Raw genomic sequence first — 11,507 nt, 5'->3', positions numbered from 1 at the left:
CAAATCTTACCCATTTTTGAATTCCCAGTAATTAGAACATTCAGCTCATGCTTTTAAAATTGAATTTCGGAATAACATTTTCCCCCTTTGGCTTTCTCGTAACCAAAGTTTGCAAATATTCAGGGAGTATTGAATATTTAGAATGGATCTCTGTAATTCACACATGAATAGAAAGTAACAATGAGGCCAGGAGTGGTGGCTCGTGCCTGTAATCCCAGCACTTTGGGAGGCCGAGGTGGGAGGATCACTTGAGGTCAGGAGTTCGAGACCAGCTTGACCAACATGGTGAGACCCCCGGCTCTCCTAAAAATACAAAAATATTAGCTGGTTGTGGTGGCACTTGCCTGTAGTCCTAGCTACTTGGGAGGCAGAGGCAGGAGAATCGCTTGAACCTGGGAGGTGGAAGTTGCAGTAAGCCAAGATCGTGCCCCTGCACTCTAGCCTGGGAGACTGCATCTCAAAAAAAAAAAAAAAAAATTACAATGAGTGTATGTTTGTCTTATATGCAAGTTTGTGTCAAGAGAGGAAGAAATAGAGGATTTTTTTAAAATGAGGTTTTAAAAATGTATAGAGCTCAAGTAGCAACAGATACATTTGGAGTTCTGTTAGATTATGGCATCTAATAAATTTTTTCTTTTTTTAAAAAAAGAGGCTTTAAAACATTTATACAATTCAAATAACAAGAGACAATTTTGGAGTTAGGTTAGACTGTGTGTCTAATAATTTTTTTGTGATTAAAATGCAGCCTATTTGTTGGGTGGGGTGGCCGGGGGGGAAGAGAAAGAGGAGAAGGAGGAGGAGGAAGAAGGAAAGAGAAGTTCAGACATAGCTTTGAAAAAGGAATTTAGGGAGCTAGTGAGGATGGTCTCTCTTGCCTTCCTTCCTTCCTTACTTCTATCCATTTTCATGTCTCCTACAGAAAGCCATGTACATATTTGCTGTCACAGCTCCATACTGTCATTGATGCATATCAAATGGAATTAAAAGGAGGCAAGAACAAAGATCAGGAGATATTGTTTGTCCTCCACTCATGTTTTGGAGGTAGCAATTACTCAAAAAGTAGTGATTGACTGGCCTTTGAGATCAGATGAAATCAGCAGGCTAATATCCTAGAGATACCTACATATTAGTGTAATTCATACTTCCATGAATGTTTTGATATTCTATGCAGCTCTTACTCAAATATTTATTTTAATAATTCACCATATGGATGCTAAAATTAGATAAATCTTTTAAAAATATATTTCTTGACTAAACTGGAAGTAGAAAGAGTTGATGTTCTTTGTACATTACGAAAATAGCAGCATAATTGCTATTGAGCTGTGCCTCGTGACATATATTTATTAAATACCTTCTTTGATGTTAGCTCTAAGCTTATATAAACCTTTACATTATTTCTAAATACATTTTCACAAGTAAATATAGTCTCCATGATTTTAATAGTGACAAAAAAGGAAAGAAAATTCATCAAGTTCGTACAACCAATTTGTTACGAAAATGTATCACTAAAAATTCATATTCAGAATAAGCTGTATTTCATTCAATATTGACAAAGAATGGGTGATTTCATCATCATTGCCACCCCTGAACATTTTTCAAATTTCTATTGGCTGCATAAAATGAAAAGGTCTCATACATTTTTCATTGTTTTCTTCAATTCATGAATTTGGCCCAGACTTACCTATTGAAGGGCATTTTTAACAGTACTGACTGCTTGATTCCTTTTCTCTCACCTAGTTTGATTTCTCTGATATTATTGGAGCTTCACAATCTCTTTAAAAGCATTATTCTCTAAAAGGAAAAATACTCATAACAAATTAGTAAGCCCGTAAGAAATGCCCAGCTAATATTTAAAGGTTAAGTTTGAAAAACAGATTCTGTAAGTGTATTTCTAAACAGGTCTAAATCTGAGTGGCAAAGGCTCCTTAATCATGGGCTGAAAAATAAAAGAAGCCATTGATAACAGCATGATAGTCACAGCTGCATGCATTTCACTTTTGAAGTTAAATCTTTATCTACCAAATGATGTTTATTTTCAAATTTTTTTTTTTTTTTTGCCTATTAGAGAGTGAGCAGAGTTCTGTAGGAAAAGCCATTGTCTAGCTGTGCAACATTATGCAAGCCAGTTAAGCTCTCTGGATATCTTTTTTTTTCTTTGAGGCCGAGTCCCACTCTGTCACCCAGGCTGGAGTACAGTGGCACGATCTCAGCTCACTGCAACCTCCGCCTCCCAGGTTCAAGCGATTCTCGTGCCTCAGCCTCCTGAGTAGCTGGGATTACAGGCGCCTGCCACCGTGCCCAGCTAATTTTTGTATTTTTAGTAGAGACGGGGTTTCACCGTGTTAGCCAGGCTGGTCTTGAACTCCTGGCCTCAAGTGATCCACCCGCCTCAGCCTCCCAAAGTGTTGGGATTACAGGTGTGAGCCACCGCGCCCGGCCTGGATATCCAAAAGTGTTAATCTCTAGTGTCATTTTCCATGTTAAATTCTATAATTCCTTCAAACCAGAGTCAACCTAATAAAAATTCAATTATATTAAAAGATGGAGTTAGGAAAACATTGGAAATACATAATAAATTATCGGTAACCTTTCATTTAATAAAGGGCCTTCTTTCACTTTATTTTCAAAATAGCAAGCTAATAAGTGAAGGAATAAGTAACATTTTAAACATTAGCAGAATATGATTGTCAGAATTTTCTTTAATTACATAGTTACATTTCATCACATGATAACAAAAATATAAGAAAACCAAGTAATATTACAGTGTTAGCTTTATGAAATAACTTGTGGGTAAAACCATCAATTTAGTTGTTCAAAATCTCAGTCATGCAAAGTTGTGATGTAAAGTAGTATTTTTGAACTGCTTTACCTTTAAGTGATGGAGCAAACTTTAATAGTGCACAACCTCATAGCAATATCATTTGTAAATTTTTTAGAATTATGAATAAGACATTGTTAACAATAGATTAGGTTTATTTATTGATGGTTAAGATAAAAACTATGACTTCAGAAGAAGGTAATTTTTCAATTATGTATTTCATGTATTTTTACCAAGGGGAAAAAAATCACACAGACAGATTTAAAAATAATTTAATTTCCTAATTTTATTATTGCCTCATTATTATAATATTTTCTGTTCTGCCATAAATTCACATTTCAGTTCCAGGGACAGCTGTTGCTTTGCATCTCATCCCAAAACGTAGTTCAGCTAGTTTTTAAGTACAGATGTCCCCAAATTATCATTTATCTAGAATAGATTGTTACTAAAAATGAAGTATGCCAAATCATGTATTTTCCAACAGAAGCAAATTTATAATGGGTGTTTTATTTCTTAACAAGGGCCTAATGTCCAAAGTTATTTCTTATCAAAATGATCATAAACATTATATTGAACCAACTACAGATGACATTGCTTTATGATGTACAGTATAAGACTTCACAAAGTATATATAAATTAATTAAATAAAGATTTACAAAAAGCAAATATATAACACATTATTTAATATATTTTAGAGATTCATAGGGATAAGGATTTTGCAGGATGGGGTAATTCTGTGTGAATCTATTAAGGAAAAGATAACTTCAGTGGAACACACAGAGTGGGTGAAAAGCCAAAAAATGTGTGTGTATGTGTGAGTGTGTGTGTGTGTGTGTGTGTGAGCATGCACTAAGGTTGGGGTGGAGGGGGCCTCTGCAGGTCTTGGAAAGTCTCCTGTCATCTGCAGTAAAGATGGAACTGGCTTTTATGTCAGGGAGCAGCCTGAGTTGTTGATGTCATCTATGTACTGCTTGCTATAACTAAAGTAATACAGTATTTTGTAACTGGAAAGAATCATACTCTGTTATCAGTTTTCACAACAAAGTTGGAGCTCCCCCGCTCTACCCGCTGATACATATATATATATATATTTTTTTTTTGCAAGAGCAAGCATTATTTCTTGAACTATCACTATACATGTGAATCTGAATTTGATTTCAAATTATTTCATATTGACTTATATTTTGCTCATTTCTGATGCAAATTTAATATCAAGATACTACTATCATTCTGTTCTTTATTTTCCCTGGCTTTCAGTCCCTCTGTAAAATAGTTAATGATCTGGAACTACTTTCTCAACCATTTTCAGATGTTTTCTTTGAGAGAAATCCTGCAGTGACTTAAAAAAATTAAATCATTATCTCAGTTTCCTTCTTTGCCTGACTTTGGGTTTCTGAATTTCGGACATCTGATAATAAGCAACTCTTTTGAGGCTGTGGGTCTCTTGAGGGAATTAATATAACAATTCAATCCTAACATTAGCACTGCTACAGGCTGAGAGTGTAGACCTTGCTCCATTCGATGTTCAATTCTGTGCTGACAGAAAGGGTTGATTTTATGCTCACAGTCTAAAATCATCCTAAAAGCAGGAAAGAGTGAGGAACTTAATTGTTTCAACTGCTAACATGGGCCCAAAATAATGATTAGAAAATTTAAATCCATTCATTCTTCTGACAACTGGAATGTGGAGTTCAGACTAGGGAAGCAGGCATGGAAGATAACTTAAAAAAAACTTACTAGTTAAACAGAATTGTTAGAGGGAATATTTCTACTAGAAATGTATTTTTCCTCTCCCCTTCAAATATTAATATTTACAAGATGTTAAAATCTTAAGGTAGGAGAAAAGTGTCTGAAAATTACAAGTATAATGTGGTTTTCATATTATTTAGTAATTTTAACATATTTCTTATTTAAACTTCAGTTAATTTAAATCATTGTCTACTGAAGATTATCAGGAAAAACCTAATATATAAGGTATTATAATGTAAAAAAGTCATTTCCCCAATTCTTGTTGATAATGGAAGCTTCTTGAGGCTCACATGAAAAAAAATGTAGCCCTGGTGTTATCAATTATGCAACAAAGTTGTTAAAAATGCCATAAATAATGACACCGTAAAGTGCTAGAAAGTGATAAAGATTCCAAAAATTATAATCACAATTACTATGTGATTGTGATGAATTAGTAGGACTGCTAAACACAAACACCTACTTAATGTGTTTTAGTTTGACTACCACTTTAGGATAAGATTGAATTTCAAAGAACTGGATGACAATATACGAGTAAATAAAGCTTATACCAACCATTCATGACCTACCAGAAATCTAATGAATTGCCCCATAACACCTCTCTACTGATACAGCTGGTGATGAGTTCAGCAAGAGTAGAGGCATCTGAAAATCTGGGAAAACACTTACATGTACAAGGGTTTATTTATTTTGAGGCCATATGGCATTTCTCAGCTCCCACTATGTCAAACTGGGAGATGCCATGGAGCCAAGGAAACATTCCCAGATCAGGAGCCTGGAACTACGAGAAACAATTCTTGGCTCTTTCTTTGCCATTAAACAAATTACAGCATCCATGGGTTTCAGTTTTCTCCCAAGGGAAACATAAAGTGGGACCTTGATTCTACATGACCTTTAAGGGTGCTTCTAGATCTAGCTAGCATTCCACCTGCCTGGGAAATGTGCCCAACTTCCATAAGAGTCTATAAACTGTCTAGTGCCTCCTCTGCTGGCATAATTGCACGAATGCTACAATATTCACATTCTTCAGTAAGAAGGTAAGGATTTGTGGCAGGTCCACAGAGAAAATGTGGGTAATCTTCCAAATATGTTTATAGAGAATGCACACATGAGAGTGTGAGCTCGTCTCACAGATCCAGCCCCGCACACCAGTCTCACCGATAATTTATGTTCATGATAAAGTTCAAATGAGGTTGGCTATATAAAAGTGATTCTCATGTTTCTGAAGACACATTTTACTATGGGGACTTGGTTACACATTCTTTCTTGTTAAATGTTTTTCACTAAGCCGAAAGACACATCTTTGTTGGGAATGTAGTGACTTCCTCTAGTGGCCTTAAGACATAAAGCAACAGATGTCCTCTGTAAATTGCATACTCAGTATGAGGCGACAGGGAAGAAAGCCAAGCCCATGACACCGGCCTTGGGTTAGAATGTTAGAAAGGTAGAGACCAAGTGTTACTCTCGACATTTCATTGTATTCTTTTTCATTTAACCTAAATTGTTGCTTTCATGACTAGTTGCCATCCTTCCTCTCTATTCTCTCCATGGGAAACTGCACTTCATAAATTTCATAGTCTACAAACACACACCCCATAAATTTCATAAGCTAAATTTGTGTGGCATGTCACCCATTGTTATAGCTATTAATGCATATTCAGTGGCAAATTTTTAGCGATTTTGAGAAGGCTGTGTTTGGGAGATCATATAGTTAATGACGGATGAAGTAATTTGAAATTGCAAGGTATTTACAGACATGATCACAGGATTGGAGAAACATGTATAATTTTCTCTTTGTGCAGTCTTCAATATAATATTTTAAAACACGAATTGTTAAAGCCTTAAATCTCAGTTCCATTAGATGTATACTGCCCATTTATTGTGCTGTGTTATAATAATCAAAACTGGAATATAACTTTTTAGGAGAATATCATTTCCTTAGCTTGTTTTCACTGTATCGCTAATGGCCAATTTTAGTAAATGGCTCAAATAATCTAGGGAGTAGGGTCCCCATGCTTTTTTACAAAGTTTTCTGAGATACTGGCCAAACAAGGAGGGGCACACATCAATTTTTATCATGTGTTTTTAATATCTACAATAAAGATACGACATGCAATAAACTGGATCTGTAGAAACTACTACCAACAATGTAAAGTTATTTATCAGTCCATTGTTTCTATACTGAATAGAAAGTACAAGAGGCTCACCATTTTATAGGTGATGAAAGATTTTCAAACATAATTTCCCAATGAAGACGGAGAAGAATTACGCAAGATACTAGGACTAGTTCTCTAGTTACTATTTGGTGAAAAAGGTGAGGTTTACGTTTAATAAATATGTTTCCATTGATTTCACATGCTCTATCAAACAGCATCTTCCCTCATATATAAATATATATTTCTTATTTTATTGATTTCAAATTGTGGCAGTGGCCAGAACCTATTGCTTCGTACATATTTGCAACCTGCATAAATAAATTAGTTCTGAGTGCTTATTGTTTGTTCAATAAGTAAGTGAAAGATGTGTTTTCTTTTCCGCCTCTGCCCCCACCCCCCAGAATAGGAAACTATTGGATCAAGGTTGTTTTGTACTTTCCTGCATTTTAAGCATGCATCAATCATGTGTACATTGATTAATATTATCAGAAGAAAAAATTGGGAACATAAAAAATAAGTCCCCTCATGTAATCTCTCAGTGAAATGGATACCTCCTCTAGGCTTTGTCTGTTTTCAGAACTGCTATTCCTTACGTTGGGTTCCTTTATCATTGGTCTCTTCCAACCTGATGCAGAAATGGTGACCATCTATTTATCTGTACAAATCTGAATGGAATTCAAACTGAGTCACTTTCAGAAGGAGCCAAAAGATATCTTTGGTTCGTAGTAATTCCTCCCTCACATTGAAAAATACACGTATATGAAAGATATAATACAATTTTTGAAGGGAGAAATGACTTACAAAGTGTAGAGGCATCCCCAGTCAAAAACCTACGAGCCCAAGCGAGTGGTATACATATCCATGACCCTTCTGGTTGCTCCAGTGAAATTGATTTTATGAAGTTCCAGGAGACTGGTGCAGTGACTTTCCATCTTTGGTTTTGGTAGAAGATTTATCTGTTTGCCATTTTTATTACAATGAACCCTGCTTCATGTCAAATATATTAGTCTAATATAAGTTCTCCTATCTGTTCATTTAGCAGTCTTGACTCAGCTACAATTGTGAGTGTACTTGGAGGAGTATGCTAGAATTAAGCTCCAAAAATGTACCATGAGATAGATTATAGCATTCTCCTCATTGTGATGAGATCTGGTTAAAAACTTCGGAAGTAGATTTCTCTCACACATACTCTTTTTACGACATCATTTTCAGAATGAACTGGCCCGAGGTTATGCCTGATCTTTGGTGCTCCTTCAGTTATATTCATTGGTAATGATCAGAACCAAATGGAGTTCTTGAAGCAATTACATACAGGTATTTGTCTCCTAAGAAAGAGACACAAGAGCAGACTCATCTAATTAGCAGAATCCCTCCCTGGACTCGCTGTTTGTGCTTCCAGCACATGAATAAAGCTGAGATGTGAACCAGGACCCCTGAGGGCCGTTCCCCATAAGTCCCTTGTAGAAACTTGTGGTGTCTAAGCAACAGCTCAACTGAGTGAGCCGGCGAGAGGCTTGCTCTGAATGTGGCCCCACTAGGAACTGTGCTCAAATGGTCTCAGCTGGGAGTTGCTCTGGTGTATTTGACTAAAGGCATTTCAAAAGCAAATGCCATGTGCAAAAGAAATTCACAAGGTTTAACCCCAAAAGCTGTGATTTCAAGGAAGGCTGTACAGTTGTAGGAACTGGTCATCTGCTCCTCCGCTGTGTCAGCAAAATTCACAGTGCAGAGAACCTGGGTAATTTTCTTTTTATCCCTGAAAGCTTAGGATAATTGTTTTTTGCAGCCACATTAACTCTTATGATTAGTATCTTGATGGGGTTTTCATACCTAGTGGAGTGATTTGGAGAGCCTAGGTAGTTGCTGTAAGTGCACATTTATCTAGGAGGGATCCGGAACCACTTTTATTCGGTAGTAATTCACTGAAATGAATTGTCAATCTGCACTCAAGCTACAGATAGGGATGAAAAGACAACTCATCAGAGATCAGCAAAAATGGTACCCTTTCAACAGACTAATTTGGATAGTTTAAAAAATTTTCCTATTAAGAAAAAAAAAAAAACCTGGGTTTTCATCTTGCGTGACCTGAGCTCACTGTTCTTTAAACCCACCCTAGAGTATTTGAGAGATAACCATCTTAGGCACAAAGCATCAGATGATTCAGGCAGGATAATTTTTATTTTTACTTAACTCCAGAATTAAGGGCAAATATATCTTTGTTGACCTGAATTAGCCAAACTCTTTCAGTTTCCGTGGAATTCACTACCTCCCTTTAAACACTGTAGGTTTGTAATCAGTGTCAGGGATGATGAAAATTATTGATCTATTTTATTTCTTATAATCTCAGACCACCTGTGTCCAGTAAAAGAAAAAATAAAGCCCTGCAAGTTCTGGTTACACAGTAAATTACAAGCCCCCAGTGGTTGTCTGAGAACAGCATCTATGACATTTTAAATATTGATATCCACAATCCTGTGTCCATTTTGTTCTTCTCTTTACTGCAAAATAGCTGAGTTCTTTATGGGTGTATTATTTCTTTCTTAAAGAGTTCTTCATTTAGAACCTCTCTTTTCTCTCAAGGTTAAATGGAAGCTGATCGGCGTTCACATGGAATCCTCCTCACGTAGCTCAGATGGATGGCCACAGGGAGCAACAATGTCAACAACAAGGAAACGCTCACCAGAAAGACAGGGTATGACATGATGTGTAGGACAGCTAGACTGGTTCTTTTGCTTCTGAATGTTCCCCTTCTCACATTTTTGCTTACACTTGTTAGGAACAGACTGGATTACATATACTTTTGCTAATAAGAAGCCTTTTTTTTTTTTTACAGCACTATTTTAAAAATAGCTATTCAACATAACAATCTTAATTTTAATGCACCAAATTATGGTTTTCAACAATTTAAGTGAGCATATCCTGTCACCCTCAGCACATGTTTGATATATACTTGTTATATATAGATGGATATAGCAATATCCATTTGTCTACACACACACACACACACGCACACACACACACACACACGAGTAGAGCTACAGGGCCCTGCTTAATAGTGTGTTTTGAATTTCATGTTCCTTTAATTGTCACTGGGTTTATTTATATGCAGCTATGATGTCATTTGCAGAGCTTACTGTATTTATCCCTGTCAGAACTTTAAAAGCCACAGAGCTTGTGGAGGGTCACCATTATGTCTAAGGACAGACCCTGTGCTCAGATGGGCGGACTGCGCTGTGAGGTCAGTGAGAGTTGCCCATCACCCAGGCATACCCCAGCGTGGGCAACTTTTCCCAGTGCTGAGGTTTCTGTTACTGTCAGACCCAAAGAATTTTGTTTATTTAAATAACTGTTCATACGATTTGGATTCTATTTATGTAAAACATAGATTCCCCCAAAGAAATTCAATAAATAAAGGACTTAGCCACTGAATCAAGGAAGCAGAACTCCAGTTTTTAACCTTCCAATGGGACTGGGGCTAGAGCCGACCCATTTCAATTTGTACTGCAATTGGTCTTCCAGGAGGCAGAGGGTAATGACCCCGCAGACGGGTCCAGGACAGACTGTCTCTCTAGTCAACAGCGGCTCTCTGTGTGTCATTGGATGAGGCTGGAGCTGTAGCTGAATCCATAGCTGCTGGACCGTGACAACGGCTGCTGGGCCTCTTCACTCTGTTCTGGGGCGTAGCTGGGAAATGTCTGTGCACGAGACATCTTTGACGAACCAAACCCATGACCTAGAGAGGAAGAAAGGAGAGCTCTACTGAGAAACAGATTCAGAAGCACAAAAGATACATTATCTATCATCTATCTATTATCTATCTATATATCTATATTTTTAAGAACAATAAACAAGGCAGCTTTCATATCCTCAATATTGAGCTCAAGATAAGTTGGTAAAAATTGAGCAATTTTGTTGCCTCGATCCTTGATGAGTTAAAATGTATTCAGAGCTCAATATTTCCTCCAAATGTACTTTGCCAAAAATTCTGGATGCCAGAGAGCTAGGTAGATTTTCTAGGGAATCTGAAACTTCTGCTGTTCTTCAACTTTTGAAATAAAAGCAGAAAAGCTTTTCCCCAGAAAAAGCTGTTTTTAATGGAGAGCCTATAAGCTGCTTTCTTTTCCTTTATGCTCAATTTCAGCATATAAAAGCAAATTACACACTTTCTTAAAATCTCTGGGAACAGGCAAGCTGTGCTTTACCCTAACCAGTAACCATGAATTATCAGGAAGAAAGCTTTTACAATGATAGAGGTAGAGATTCTGACTTATCCTAGCCGGTGTGTGAGTCACCGTCACTGAACTCACTTCATGATATGGTTAACCCAAACAATTAAGCTCGATGGCTACCAAAATGGCCAAAAATTAAATTCCATACAAAATACATTTAAAGAAAATTCTGTCTATGCTTTCGGTTGTTCAGCTGCACCCCTGCCATGAGAAATAGTCTATCGCAAACCAAAAACAGAAGTGATTACCGAAAACTTTTCAGAATGCTAACAATGTACAGAGAAACGCATGCATGCTAACTAAGGCTTCTGATGAACTTTCCAGTCGTTTCCTCATCTTTATTTGTTTTTTCCCCCTCATCCTTTTTAAGCCAGCAATTATTCTTCATACTTGAGAATGACTTGTATCTAATGGATGAGCTTAGAGGGAGAAGAAAAATAGATGTGGTAAGTCATGCTCTTTCAGAGTTTCTATTTTACCCAAAGGAGGGGCTGTGCTGAGTCTGATTTGTGTGTCATCTGATCGCCTGGGCGAGGAACACAGAGAAGACCATCTGTT

The 11,507-nt window shown here is 36.8% G+C and overlaps 1 protein-coding gene across 2 annotated transcripts in view; it reads right to left on the bottom strand.

The window, feature by feature from the left end:
- Nucleotides 1-2,588: 2,588 nt before the first annotated feature.
- Nucleotides 2,589-11,507, bottom strand: part of DOK6 (docking protein 6) — a 437,775-nt gene continuing 428,856 nt past the window's right edge. Inside the window, exon 8 of one of the 2 annotated variants that reach the window (XM_019014250.4) lies at nucleotides 2,589-10,453. In XM_019014250.4, coding sequence (XP_018869795.1) covers nucleotides 10,314-10,453 — 140 coding nt within the window. In that variant the 3' untranslated portion in view covers nucleotides 2,589-10,313. The remainder of the gene's footprint in view (nucleotides 10,454-11,507) is intronic. The other variant, XM_055368327.2, reaches the window with a different exon arrangement.

The sequence above is a fragment of the Gorilla gorilla genome, chromosome 17 (genome assembly GCF_029281585.2).
Source record: "Gorilla gorilla gorilla isolate KB3781 chromosome 17, NHGRI_mGorGor1-v2.1_pri, whole genome shotgun sequence".
In the NCBI taxonomy this organism is placed as follows: Eukaryota; Metazoa; Chordata; class Mammalia; order Primates; family Hominidae; genus Gorilla; species Gorilla gorilla.
The sequence above is the reverse complement of the archived record's forward strand: the minus strand, read 5'-3'. Positions and strand labels throughout refer to the sequence as shown.